The sequence below is a fragment of the Aotus nancymaae genome, unplaced genomic scaffold (assembly GCF_030222135.1).
Source record: "Aotus nancymaae isolate 86718 unplaced genomic scaffold, 86718_ANA_hifiasm-v0.15.2.pri h1tg000049l, whole genome shotgun sequence".
NCBI classification, from domain to species: Eukaryota; Metazoa; Chordata; class Mammalia; order Primates; family Aotidae; genus Aotus; species Aotus nancymaae.
The window spans coordinates 28,031,457-28,046,062 of record NW_026988463.1 but is presented as its reverse complement, the minus strand read 5'-3'; the positions used below and the strand labels follow the sequence as shown (position 1 = coordinate 28,046,062).

The following is a 14,606-nucleotide window of genomic DNA, read 5'->3' as shown; positions in this document are numbered from 1 at the left end:
CCGCGCAGCGAGGTACCCGGCGCCGGAGGCCCCCTCCCCGGCCGAGGCCCGGGCCACCCCTCCCGCGGTCCTAGAGAACGCCATCTTGCAAGCCTTTGTCCTGAATTCAGCCCTCCGTCCATTCATTTGTTCATCCCCTCATCCTTCGTTCAGTCCTCCTTTCCACGTCCTCCGAGGCTCATAACGAGACACGTCAGCCCGGGGTCCTGCCCTGCAGGGGCTTGCCTGGCTGGTAGGGGCGCCACGTATAGACGGTTGCGAGGAGCGAGGGGCTCCGGGTTTCTGCAGCTCTCGGCTCCTCGGTGCGCTTCGTAGGCCCCTCCGCCCTTCAAACTCCCACAAACTTCAGGGACCTCATTTTACTGATTAGGAAACTGAGGCCCAGAGCGGCGTGGGGCCCTTACCTCTACTGCCATTAAGTATTCCTGAGGGCACTGGGGAAGGGGGTTCTTGAAGAATGTAAAGGGGCTTTCCCATTGGAGAAGGCAGGCAAGGGCTCCCGAGCCCAGGAAACTGCATCTAGAGGTGGGGTGGTTGAGAATTGTGGCTGGAGATTCAGTCGCTGTCGGGAAGAGGACTGTGTCGCTGGAGCTGAGGCTGGAAAAGTAGGTTGGGATCAGGTTGTGAACTGGCCGCGTTGGAGGCCTAGGAGATGATTAGCGCTCACTTCGGCGGGGTTCATCCGCTCACCAGATCACTCCTGGCCGTGAGGCCTGTTTGATGACTACTTGTTTATAGATGGGAAGATTGAGGTGCCTCCTTTTTCTCCTCATCCCTGCCCCAGGGTCCTAGCCTAGGATTTTTGGAATTTGAATCTCTGCATCCCTGGTGAGACAGGCAGAACTTCATCCCTTTCCTAAGCCAGTAGTGTGGCAAAGCAAGGCTCCATCGCCACGACAGGGAACCCACTGTGGGATATTGAGGCCATAGTTGGACCTTGTGGACTTAGAAAGGTGGAATAGTTCAGTTGATAAACAGTTATTGATGGACATTCTCACAAACTCCCACTGCAGAGGAGGCAGAGGCCACGGACCTGGGTTCAATTTCATCTGAGGTTGATTCCTTCCATTTGTTTTGGGGCACCACACAGGGTTCTGGGTGTAGAGAATGCAGATGATTGGTTTCCTAGTTCTTTGCCAGCCTGCACTCTGGTGCTGGAGATGGAGAAATAACAGCCAAACCGTAAGATGTGTAATGCCAGCAAAGCAATAGTCAGGACTCAGAGAGCAGGTGTTTGGGATTTGAACACTGGCTGGGACCGGGACTAGTTAGCTTGTTTCTTTGGGCTGTCACTTCTCATAAGGTCGCTAATCCTGTTGGACCAGGGCCATACCCTTATGACCTTAGTCAGCCTTAATTACTTCCATAAAGGCCTTATCTCCAATATAGTCACAATGAGAATTAGAATTTCAATGTATGAATGGACATGGAACACAGACATTCGCTCATAAGGGACTTCTAGACAGCTATGCAATTGGATTGAGTAGTTGAGTATTATACACAAAATGCTTAGAATGATACTTTGCCCATGTTAAGCTTGCAAGGATTATTGTCCAGATGACACCATAAAGGTAATTAGAGAGGAAGGGGCTGGTCACTGTGGCTCACACCTGTGATCAAAGCACTTTGGGAAACGAAAGTGGAGGATCGCCTGAAACCAGGAGTTCCTGAGACTAGTGTGGGCAGCATAGTGACACCTCCATCTCTACATACAAAGAATTTTTAATAAATTAGCCAGGTGTTTTGGTGGGTGCCTATAGTCCTAGCTACTCAGGAGGATTACTTGAGTGCAGGAGTTTGAGGCTGCAGTGAGCTATATATGACTGAGCCACTGCACTCCAGGGTAACAGAGTGAGACCCTATCTCTAAAAGTAAAAAATAAAAATAAAGGCCGGGCGCAGTGACTCACACCTGTAATCCCAGCATTATGGGAGGCCGAGGCAGGCGGATCACTTGAGGTCAAGAGCTCGAGACCAGCCTGGCCAATATGGTAAAACCCTGTCTCTACTAAAAATACAAAAAAGTCTGCCAGGTGTGGTGGCGTGTGCCTGTAATCCCAGCTACTTAGGAGGCTGAGGCTGGAGAATCACTTGAACCCAGGAGGCAAAGGTTGCACTCCAGCCTGGGCAACAAAGGCATTCTCTAAATGAATAAATATAAAAATAGGCTGGGCATAGTGGCTCACGCCTGTAATCTCAGCACTCTGGGAGGCCAAGGTAGTGGATCACCTGAGGTCAGCAGTTCAAGACCAGCCTGGCCAACATGGTGAAACCTTGTCTCTACTAAAAATATAAAAAATTAGCCCAGCGTGGTGGTGGACACCTGTAATTCCAGCTACTCGGGAAGCTGAGGCAGGAGAATCTCTTGAACCTGAGAGGCAGAGGTTGTAGTGAGCTGAGATTGCTCCATTGCACTCCATTCTGAGCAACAAGAGTGAAACTCTGTCTCAAAAAAAAAAAAAATAGATAAGTAAATACAAATAAAAACAGTTTTTAAAAAGTAAAGAGGATTGGGCATGGTGGCTCATGCCTGTAATCCCAGCACTTTAGGAGGCCAAGGCGGGCAGATCAGTTGAGGTCAGGAGTTCGAGACCAGCCTGGTCAACATGGTGAAATCCCATCTCTACTAAAAATACAAAAATGAGCTAGATATGGTGGCGGGCACCTATAATCCCAGTTACTCAGGAGGCTGAGACAGGAGAATCACTTGAACCCAGGAGGCGGAGGCTGCAGTGAGCAGAGATCGCATCATTGCACTCCAGTGTGGGTGGCAGAGCAAGACTCCATCTCAAAAAAATAATAAAATAGAGAGGAGTGGATAGTAATTAGTAGGGGTAAAGATAGAATGAAGAAAGGTAGTCATTCAGTGCTCCTTGGATGGTTAAAAAAAAGAAAAAATTTAAAATAAAGAGGGGGAAAAGGAAAGGTGGTCAAAAAAGCTCTTTTTGAGGAGCTGAGATCCAAATGAAACCAAAAAGATAGCTACACAAAGATCCTGGGAGAACAGTGGTTCAGACAGGGAACTGCTACTGCCATGGCCATGGGGTGGGAAGGAATTTGGCTCTTTGAGGTGAAGAAAGGGGCCCAGTGGACCCGAGAGAGGAGTGGGAGGTGAGGTAGGCAGGATTTTGTGTATGTGTGTGTATTTTTAGTAGAGATGGGTTTTCGCCATGTTGGCCAGGCTGGTCTCCAACTCCTGGCCTCAAGCGATCTTGAGAATTTAGATGTTTTGGGGCTATGCTGGTCATGGTAAAGATATTGGTCTTTTTCCTGGGAGCAGTGGGAAGTCTCATGATTCAACCTGGAGAGAATGGAGACTGGCTGAGAGAGTCCTGCCCAGGATCCTGGAGACTTGGGTGCCAGTCTGGCTCCTTGACCAGTTGTGTGTCCTTGTGTATGTTTTTTCCCTTGTGGGGGTCTTAATCTCAATATCTGAAAAAAAGGTGTAGTGAACATTTAAAATGCTCCTCTCCTAGAAGCTTGTGAAGATCTAAGGATGTGTGTTTGGTTCTTAAGTATTGGTTGGGCCAGGCATAGTGGCTCACACCTGTAATCCCAGCAGTTTGGGAGGCTGAGGTGGGAGGATCACTTGAGCCCAGGAGTTCTATGCCAGCCTAGGCAACATAGCAAGACTTCATCTCTACTAAAAATAAAAAAATAGCAGCCAGGCATGTGGCTCACGCCTGTAATCCCAGCACTTTGGGAGGCCAAGGAGGGTGGATCACCTGAGGTCAGGAGTTCGAGACCAGCCTGACTAACATGGAGAAACCCTGTCTCTACTAAAAATACAAAAAATTAGCTGGGCATGGTGGTGCATGCTTGTAATCCCAGCTATTCAGGAGGCTGAGGTGGAAGAATCACTTGAACCTAGAAGGCGGAGGTTGCGGTGAGCCGAGATCTAGATGGCGCCATTGCACTCTAGCCTGGGCAACAAGCGAAACTTTGTCTCAAAAAAAAAAAACAAAACAAAACCAGGCATGGTGGTGCATGCCTGTAGTCCCAGCTACTTGGGAGGCTGAAGCGGGAGGATTGCTTGAGTCTGGGAAGTCAAGGCTACAGTGAGCCATGATTGCACCATACTGCACTCCAGCCTGAGCGACAGAGTGAGACCCTGTTTGAAAACCAAACGAACGAACGAATGTATTGGCTGGAATGATCCAGAGTGTATTTAAAATGGAGATTCTTGAGGACTACCTAAAGCTCTTACAAATTAAAAAAAAAAAAATCTCTGTAATGATGGGATGTTAGATCCCTAGCCTGCCTAGATTCTTTGTGGAGCTGGGTGCATGCTGAGACCAACCTGGCACTCCCCTGCCTTTTCCCCTGGGAACTGCCACAGAAGGAGAGATTGGCCTCTCCAGCTACTTGGTGTCTGACTCACAGACAGGGAGGCTGAGACCCAGAGCTGGCAAGAGGCAGTAGAGGGGCCAGAGTTCAGAACCAGTGGGCCAAGCCCTGGTTGAGAGGGAAGCAGAGACATAAAAGGTGCCAGCCAGGGTCTCAAGGCAGTTCTGCAAGGGTGAGAGAAGACACGGGTACAACCTGAGCTCAGGCTTCTAGTCACTGCAGGGCTGGCCGAGGCAGCAGACAAGGGTGGGAGGCCCCAGACCACCCAGCAACAGACTAGCTACTTAAGGCAAGTTGAACACCTGGACTGAAGTCCCAGGTGCTTAAACTCTTGGAACCTCAATTTGTTCATCTGTAAAGCGGGGACAAGAATCCCTATCTCAGGAAGTTATAAGACATTAAATTAGGCCGGGCGTGGTGGCTCACACCTGTAATGCCACCACTTTGGGAGGCCGAGGTGGGCGGATCATGAGGTCAGGAGATCGAGGCCATCCTGGCCAACATGGTGAAACCCCATATCTACTAAAAAATACAAAAAAAATTAGCTGGGCATGGTGGCGCACCCCTGTAATCCCAGCTACTCAGGAGGCTGAGGCAGGAGAATTACTTGAACCTAGGAGGCAGAGATTGCAGTGAGCCAAGATCTCACCACTGCACTCCAGTCTGGGCGACAGTACAAGACTCCATCTCAAAAAAATAAAAAAAAGACATTAAATTAAATAAGTTAGCAAACCTAGCAACCTGTCTGACTCTCAGAAGACTCTGATAATTGAAGACGGTAATTATTTTTGACTCATGCATTCCTCACCCAACCCTGTCAGGTAAGTACTATCATTACTTCTGTTTTTCACATGAGAAAACTGAGGCTCTAAGACATGCAGTAAATTACACAAGGTCACATCAGCTGAGAAGTGATGGAGGCAAAATTTGAAGCCAGACAATTTGACTTCAGGGACTAAGCACTTAACACAATACTGAACCGTTTGGACCTCAGTTCCCTTATCTGTGAAAAGGGAATAATACACCGGCTGATACAAAATTAGCCAGGTATGGTGGTGCGCGCCTGTAATCCCAGCTACTCGGGAGGCTGAGGCAGGAGAATTGCTTGAATCCGGGAGGCAGGGTTTTCGGTGAGCTGAGATTGCGCCACTGAGCTCCAGCCTAAGCGACAGGAGCAAAACTCCATCTCAAAAAAAAAAAAAAAAAAAAGAAAAGGGAATAATAGAATTTTCCTCATGGGGTTGCCATGAAGGGTAAGTGAGCTAATACACGTAAGGAGTTTAGGATACTGCTTGGTATTTGGCAAGTGTTCAGTAAATGTGAGCTAGCTTTTTTTTTTTTTTGCGATGGAATCTCACTCTTGCCAGGCTAGAGTGCAGTGGCATGATCTCGGCTCACTGCAACCTCAATCTCCTTGGGCTTAAGCATTCCTCCTACCTCGGCCTTTTGAGTAGCTGGGAGTATAGGCATGCACCACCATGCCTGGCTCATTCTTGTATTTTTCGTAGAGGTGGAATCTTGCTATATTGCCCAGGCTGGTCTCGAACTCCTGGGTTCAAGTGATCCACCCCCCTTGGTCTCCCAAAGTGCTAGGATTACAGATGTGAGCCACTGAACCTGGCCCGAGCTGTGGTTTTTATTAAGGAGGAACTTTATCAGGCCGACTCTCCAGAAACCGTGTGGATGGGAGGTAGTGAGTACCTCATCCAGAAATAGGGAGAGATCCCTTGGAAACTAGGAAGAATTCAAGTCATCAGGAAGGCTAGAATTCAAGCCCTTTAACTCACCTTCAAGCCCCAGTATCGACTGATTGATTGAGACAGGGTCTTGCCTTGTCTCCCAGGCTGGAGTGCAGTGGTATAGCCTTGAACTCTTGGGCTCAAGCAGTCCTATCACCCCAGCCTCCCAGTAGGCTGGACTGCAGGCACATGCCACCACACCTGGCTAATTTTATTTTATTTTTTTTTGAGATGGAGTCGCTCTGTCGCCCAGGCTGGAGTGCAGTGGCATGATCTCGGCTCACTGCAACCTCTGCCTCCCAGGTTCAAGCAATTCCCTGCCTCAATCTCCTGAGCAGCTGGGATTACAGGTGCCCACCACCATGCCAGGCTAATTTTTGTATTTTTAGTAGAGATGGGTTTTTACCATCTTGGTCAGGCTGGTCTTGAACTCCTGACCTCGTGATCCACCCGCCTTGGCTTCCCAAAGTGCTGGGATTACAAGCGTGAGCCACCGCACCTGGCCCCACATCTGGCTTTTATTTTTAGTAGAGATGGGGTTTCGCTAGGTTGCCCAGGCTGGAGTGCAGTGGTATGATCACAGTTCACTGCAGCCTCGAACTCCTGGGTTCAAAGGATCCTCCTGCCTCAGCCTTCCACATAGCTGGGACTTCAGGCACATGCCACCACACGTGCCTAAGTGCCAGGATTTAATGGGAAAAGTGAAATAACCAAGCTGAAAATAGAATGCAGTTTTGTGGGATTGGGGCCAGACCCAAAGGGGAGATGCTTGAGGAGCCTCCTGGAGGAAGTTGGGCTCCGGTGAAGGACTTGTCAGATTTGGAACAAGCAGGAAGGACCTGGGGACTTGCATGGTGTGGTGGAAGCCATGGAAAGTTCTTGAGCAGGAAACAGGAAACATCATGCAGTACTTTTGGGAGAAGATCAAGACCTTGGCATTGGGGAGGGAGGGCAGCATGCAGGACTGAGGCCGGGCCTTCAGGCAGAAGGGTGCTGACTCTAAGGATGTGGCCCTTGCTGTGCGTCAGGGGCTCTTGTGTTCTCCCTGGGTCAACCAGGTAAGCTGCTTCTCTCACCCATTCCTGGCGTAAGGAGCCCTGAGTCTCTGTATTTCCCCCAGCACTCTCCTGGCTCAGCTCACTTCCCTCCTCCTCCTCAACCCCAGTGTCATAAACTTAGAAGCCACCAACACCTAAGGCGTCCAGATGAGGAAACGGGCCTATAAACAACACTCATTTCACTGAGGTCTCAGTAATCCACGGTACTGGGACTAGAACGCAGGCCTCCTAGCCTCTGGGCACACCTGCCTCCCTGCAGCCCCCACTCCTCAGCCCCCTTCCTTCAGCAGCAGCTGCTGAGCACTCACTCCTTAAGTGGATCTGCCATAATCCTCTTCTCTTCATCCCCCAGGGAGGATGAGCTGGTGTTAAGACTAATTCAGCCGTTAATCCTGTTTCCTCCCAACCATGATCCCCAGGAGCAGCTGGGTGGAGGGCGTCTGGGTTCTGGACCAGAAAGTAGGGATCTCAGCTATAGCTGGTATCCCAGGAGGCCACGTTAGATCAGCTACATCAGTTATGACTCAGAAACAGGCTTCTAGCTGCTGGCGATGGCTCAGGCTGCCTTGAGAGTGATTCTCCTTTACCAGAGTTTTGGGAACAGGCCAACAGGGATTCCAGAGCAGAGAGTGGACCAGATTCCAGTCTGGGGCGGAGGCCCCATACAAGTGTGCAAGGCCAGAATTCTGTGTGAATAGTTGCTGTGTCTGAGCTAACCATCCAGAGGAGGAAAGAAAACACAGATGCTGGGTGCCTGTCACTTCCAGACAGTGCCAGCTACCAGATTTGGCCCATTGGCTCAGCCCTTTTCTGGTCCCAGGTCTGTCTTCCCTGGGCGCTTGGAGATTTTCAGGCCAGGCCCACGTCTGGGTATCTTCTGCATCTGCAGCTCACATAGGACACTTCATCCTGGCATAGTTCTTGGACACTAAGCTGAAGAAGGAAGATGGTGAGACAGATGGAACCTGGGCCTCTGGGAATCCCACTGTTTGGAAAAGCCCAGAGGTTGAGGGTGGAAGTGTAGGTGAACCGTTTGTGACCCTCCCCCCCCTCGTTTCTTAGTGGCTCTTGCTGTCACCTGGCCCAACTCCTTCAATGAGCACATCAGGGAGGAAACGAACACAGGGCGTCAGAGCCAGGAATGCTGGGCAGGGAGGATGTGGGGGTTCTGAGGTGAGAAGTGCAAATGAAACAGGGTTCTCTCTGAGTCCGTGAGGCAAAGGTATGTGGCTTTGGTCTAACTGTGCTTCTCTTGCAGAGAAACCCTGTTCACCAAGGCCATGGAAGTGGAGGCTGCAGAGGCCCGGTCCCCAGCCCCGGGCTATAAGCGCTCCGGCCGCCGCTACAAGTGCCTGTCCTGTACCAAGACATTTCCAAATGCGCCCAGGGCAGCGCGCCACGCTGCCACACATGGGCCGGCAGACTGCTCTGAGGAGGTGGCCGAGGTGAAGCCAAAGCCGGAGACAGAAGCCAAGGCAGAGGAAGCCAGTGGGGACAAGGTGTCAGGCTCTGCGGCTAAGCCGAGGCCCTATGCGTGCCCGCTGTGCCCCAAGGCCTACAAGACAGCACCCGAGCTGCGCAGCCACGGGCGCAGCCACACAGGGGAGAAGCCCTTTCCGTGCCCTGAGTGCGGCCGCCGCTTCATGCAGCCCGTGTGCCTACGCGTGCACCTGGCCTCACACGCTGGCGAGCTGCCCTTCCGCTGCGCGCACTGCCCCAAGGCCTATGGCGCGCTCTCCAAGCTCAAGATCCACCAGCGCGGCCACACGGGCGAGCGGCCCTACACCTGCGCCGACTGCGGCAAGAGCTTCGCTGATCCTTCAGTGTTCCGCAAGCACCGGCGCACTCACGCTGGCCTGCGGCCCTACAGCTGTGAGCGCTGCGGCAAAGCCTACGCAGAGCTCAAGGACCTCCGCAACCATGAGCGGTGAGGGTGTCTTCCGGGATGGGCAACAGCGCCGGGGCAGCCCATGGGGCCTGGGGTTGAGTCTCAGGATAAAGTGAGCCAAGGGGAGGGGCTGGGCATGTGGAAGAAATTGGGGGCGTGGTTTGGAGTTGAGCCCTTCCCATAGTCTTTGGAGAAGACCAGGAGGTGTGAATGGGGCCTGGTCTGCCTAGGTCTTTTTTTTCTCAGCCTGTACATTAAGGTCCACGTGTCCAGGCTGGGCATGGTAGCTCACGCCTATAATTCCAGCACTTTTGGAGGCTGAGGCAAGAGGATTGCTTGAGCCCAAGAGTTCAAGACCAGTCTGGGCAACATAGCAAGCCTCGCCTCTATAAAAATTAAAAAATTACCCGAGCGTGGGGATGTGCACTTCTGAAAGTCCTGGGAACTCGGGAGGCTAAGGTGGAAGGGAGGACGGCTTGAGCCCGGGAGGTCGATACTGCAGTGAGCCATGATCAGGCCACTGCATTCCAGCCTGGGGAACAGGAGAGAAAAAAAAGGTGGGGGACACATTTCTTGGTTTGCTGCTGCTGTTGTCGTTTGTTGTTGTTGTTGTTTTTGAGAGGGAGTCTCACTCTGTTGCTCAGGCTGGAGTGCAATGGCGCAATCTCGGCTCACTGCAACCTCCACCTCCTGGGTTCAAGCGCTTTTCCTGCCTCAGCCTCCCGAGTAGCTGGTATTATAGGCGCGTGCCACCACGCCCAGCTAATTTTTTGTATTTTTAGTAGAGATGGGTTTCATCATGTTAGCTAGAATGGTCTCAATCTCCTGACCTCTCAATCACCCGCCTCGGCCTCCCAAAGTGCTAGGATTACAGGCCTGAGCCATATCTTGGTCTTTAATGTGCAGAAACGGGTCTTTGGAGTAGAGACACCCAGCCAGCCTGAAGGCTCTTTCCGCTCGGGGGGGGGGGGCAGCCATGTGGCTTTTAGGGGATTAGGCCTAGGCACCCACAGATATTTGGGGAACCTCTAAAGTACAGCCCAGACAGGCAGCGGGGCCAGGTTATGGGTCTGTCGCCTTCATGCCAGGTCCTCCACACCCCCGCAGGTCTCACACCGGGGAGCGCCCCTTCCTCTGCTCCGAGTGCGGAAAGAGCTTCTCCCGCTCCTCCTCGCTCACGTGCCACCAGCGCATCCACGCGGCGCAGAAGCCCTACCGCTGCCCGGCCTGCGGCAAGGGCTTTACGCAGCTCAGTTCCTACCAGAGCCACGAGCGCACACACTCCGGGGAGAAGCCCTTCTTGTGCCCGCGCTGCGGCCGCATGTTCTCCGACCCCTCGAGCTTCCGGCGCCACCAGCGCGCGCATGAGGGGGTGAAGCCATACCACTGCGAGAAATGCGGCAAGGACTTCCGGCAGCCGGCAGACCTGGCCATGCACCGGCGTGTGCACACGGGTGACCGGCCGTTCAAGTGCCTGCAGTGTGACAAGACATTCGTGGCTTCCTGGGACCTCAAGCGGCACGCGCTGGTGCACTCTGGCCAGCGGCCCTTCCGCTGCGAGGAGTGCGGGCGAGCCTTTGCCGAGCGTGCCAGCCTCACGAAGCACAGCCGGGTGCACTCAGGGGAGCGCCCCTTCCACTGTAATGCGTGCGGGAAATCCTTTGTGGTGTCGTCGAGCCTGAGGAAGCATGAGCGGACCCATCGAAGCAGTGAGGCCGCGGGGGCGCCTCCTGCGCAGGAGCTGGTGGTGGGGTTGGCGCTGCCTGTGGGCGTGGCAGGTGAGGGCTCAGCCACCCCGGCAGCAGGGGCGGGGCTAGGGGACCCTCCAGCAGGGCTGCTAGGACTGCCTCCGGAGTCAGGTGGCGTGATGGCCACACAGTGGCAGGTGGTGGGCATGACGGTGGAGCATGTGGAATGCCAAGATGCTGGTGTCCGGGAGGCTCCTGATCCCTTGGAAGGGGCAGGCGAGGTGGGGGGTGAGGAAGCTGATGAGAAGCCACCCCAGTTTGTGTGCCGAGAGTGCAAGGAGACCTTCTCCACGATGACGCTGCTGCGTCGGCATGAGCGCTCACACCCAGAGCTCAGACCCTTTCCCTGCACCCAGTGCGGCAAGACCTTCTCTGACCGGGCTGGGCTACGCAAACACAGCCGCACTCACAGCTCAGTGCGCCCCTACACCTGCCCCCATTGTCCCAAGGCCTTCTTGAGTGCCAGCGACCTGCGCAAGCACGAACGCACTCATCCTGTGCCCATGAGAACCCCCACACCCCTGGAGCCCCTGGTGGCTTTGCTAGGAATGCCTGAAGAGGGGCCGGCCTAAAGCCCATGCCCCCAACCAAGCACCACACTCTGGGAGCCAAGCCCCATCCAGGGCTTCCTGTACCTCCTTTTGCATCCCTACCCCTCAGCAACTAGCTCACCTGTCGCCCAGCTAAGAGAGCTGGGACGGTGGAGGTGGCAACAGCTGAGACGTGACTGTCTAGGAGTAACACTCATTAAAGCTTTCATTTTGACACCAGTCTTCTGTGTTCTGGTTGGGGTGAGTGGGAGGGAGTTTGGGCATCAGATGAGGTTCAGCAGAGACCCCTGGATCCACAGATTTGAAACTAGAAGGGTCTTTGGATGCAGTTTCCCAGGCATGTTTCAGGATGTCTTGTGACAACGGGTTCCACAGGCAGGTAAGAAAGGAAATTCCCGGCTGGGTGCAGTGGCTCAGGCCTGTAATCCCAGCACTTTGGGAGGCTGAAGTGGGCAGATCACAAGGTCCAAGAGATCGAGACTCTCCTGGCCAACATGGTGAAACCCCATCTCTACTAAAAATACAAAAATTAGCTGGGTGTGGTGGCGCTCGCCTGTAGTCCCAGCTACTTGGGAGGCTGAGGCAGGAGAATCACTTGAACCCAGGAGGCAGAGGTTGCAGTGAGCTGAGATGGTGCCACTGCACTCTAGCCTGGACAACAGAGCGAGACTCTGTCTCAAAAAAAAAATTATCACAAGCATTGATACGGCTAGCAGTGGACACGTCTGTTTAGCTTTGTTTAGCCCATACTTACTTGATCATAGAAATCTTTTTTTACTGAGTATTTCTACTTTTATCCTTTCATAGATAATAAACTGAAGATAAAAATTTGTTATCTTTCCTGTATACTATAGTAACAAATTAGAAAATATACTTGGTGGAAAAAGGATTTCCAATTCACAACAAAACCCATAGACCATGAAGGAATGAACCTCACAAGAAATGTGCAAAACCTATATGAAGAAATGATATCTCCAACCTGAATGGTATGAAATAAGATCTAAGTAAACGGACACACATAGCATATACCTGAATGGAAAGACTGATTATTAAAAGATGTCAGCCAGGGCTGGTGGCTCACGACTTTAATCCCAGCACTTTGGGAGGCCGAGGTGGGAGGATCACCTGACGTCAGGAGTTCGAAACCAGCCTGGCCAACATGGTGAAACCCCATCTCTACTAAAAAATACAAAAATTAGGTGTGGTGGTGGACGCCTCTAATCTTAGCTAGCTACTTGGAAGGCTGGGGCAGGAGATTGCTTGAACCCGGGAGGCAGAGGTTGCAGTGAGCTGAAATTGTGCCATTGTACTCCAGCCTGGGCAATTAAGAGTGAAAATCGGTCTCAAAAAAAAAAAGAAAATAAATAAAAGGCCAGTACAGAGGATCATACCTGTAATCCCAGCACTTTGGGAGGATGAGGTAGGTGGATCACCTGAGGTCAAGAGTTCAAGACCAACCTGGCTAACATGGTGAAACCCCTATCTCTACTAAAATACAAAAATTAGCCAGGCGTGGAGGCTGGTGCTTGTAATCCTAGCTACTCGGGGGTCTGGGGCGGGAGAATTGCTTGAACCTGGGAGGCAGAGGTTGCAGTGAGACCAGATGGCGCCACTGCACTCCAGCCTGAGCGACAGAGGGAAAATTCAATAAATAAATAATAAAATATGTCTAATGGGCTAGGCATGGCGGCTCACACCTGTAATCCCAGCACTTTGGGAGGCTGAGGTGGGTGGATCACCTAAGGTCAGGAGTTCGAGGACAGCCTGGCCAACATGGTGAAACCTCATCTCTACTAAAAAAAATACAAAAATTAGCCGGATGGGGTGGCAGGTGCCTGTAGTCCCAGCTACTTGGGAGGCTGAGGCAGGAGAATCACTTGAACCCAGGAGGCTGAGGTTGCAGTGAGCCAAGATTGTGCCACTATAATCTAGCCAGGGTGACAGCAAGACTTTGTCTGAAATATATATATACAGAGAAAATATGTTCAATATACTTTTTTTTTTTAACTTTTCTTGTCTTTCAGGATCATACTTCTTTATTTTTTATTTATTTTGAGACAGGGTCTCGCTCTGTTGCCCGGACTGGAGTGCGGTGGCATTATCACGGCTCACTGCAGCCTTGAACTCCTGGGCTGAAGTGATCCTCCCTCCTCAGCCTCCTGAGGAGCTGGACTACGCCGGGCTACACCCAGCTAATTTTTTAACTTTTTGTAGAGGCAGGGAGTTGCTACATTGCTAAGCTGGTCTTCACCTCCTGGACTCAAGTGATCCTCCCACCTCAGTCTCCCAAAATGCTGGGATTACAGGCATGAGCCACTGAACCCAGCCTGTTTGACATAATAAAGAATCAAACACCAAAGCACTGGGGGGAAAACCAAACATCGTATTATTGGCACAAGAATTAAAATTAGTGAAATGAAAATGTTCAAAAACAGCCCTGAATATTTCTGTGAACTTATGATAAATATGATTATTTTTAAAAATGGGGAAAAGACAGACTGAGTTGTATCCATTCCCTGGAAGCAACACAACTTTTTAAGTAATTTTTCAAAGACCAGAATGAAAACACAAAAATAAGGCCTCACATTTAGTATAAATTGGTACAACATCTTGGGAAAATGATTTGTTTTTATTTATTTATTTTGAGATGGAGTCTCACTCCATCACCCAGGCTGGAGTACGGTGCCACAATCTCGGCTCACTGCAACCTCTGCCTTCCAGGTTCAAGTGATTCTTCTGCCTCAACCTCCCAAGTAGCTGGGATTACAGGTGCATGCCACCATGCCTAATTTTTGTATTTTCAGTAGAGTCGGGGTTTCACCATGATGGCCAGGCTGGTCTCGAACTCCTGGCCTCAGGTGATCCACCTGCCTTGGCCTCCCGAAGTGCTGGAATTACAGGCCTGAGCCACCGAGCCAGGCCTGGGAAGATGATTTGATTGTACTTATCAAAAAGTTAAATGCACATACCCCCTGACCTAGGAGTAAAACTCAGAATTTACACCACAGATTTCTTTTTTCCTCTTATATAGTAAAATTGAAGATAGAATGTTTAGTGCAGCAAGCTTTGTGATAACATTTAGAGGAAGACCTTAAATGCCCACTAGCAAAAGACAAATAAAGATAGCTACTGTGAAATATACTATGCTGTATATTTTATAAACTATATAGTATATTAAAACATACTATTTTCCAAGAGAGGCTTATCTGGTCTCAATGGCTCATGCCGGTCATCCCAGCACTTTGGGAGGCTGAGACAGGAGGATCGCTTGAGGCC

General features: G+C 51.3%; 1 protein-coding gene across 1 annotated transcript; it reads left to right on the top strand.

Moving 5' to 3' along the window:
* Positions 1 to 187: 187 nt before the first annotated feature.
* ZNF668 (zinc finger protein 668) lies at positions 188 to 11,544 on the top strand. The gene is made up of 3 exons (XM_012469979.2): positions 188 to 5,167; positions 8,402 to 9,070; positions 10,139 to 11,544. The coding sequence occupies exons 1-3, from the start codon at positions 5,142 to 5,144 to the stop codon at positions 11,349 to 11,351; spliced, it is 1,908 nt and encodes a 635-aa protein (XP_012325402.1). The 5' UTR covers positions 188 to 5,141; the 3' UTR covers positions 11,352 to 11,544.
* Positions 11,545 to 14,606: the final 3,062 nt, after the last annotated feature.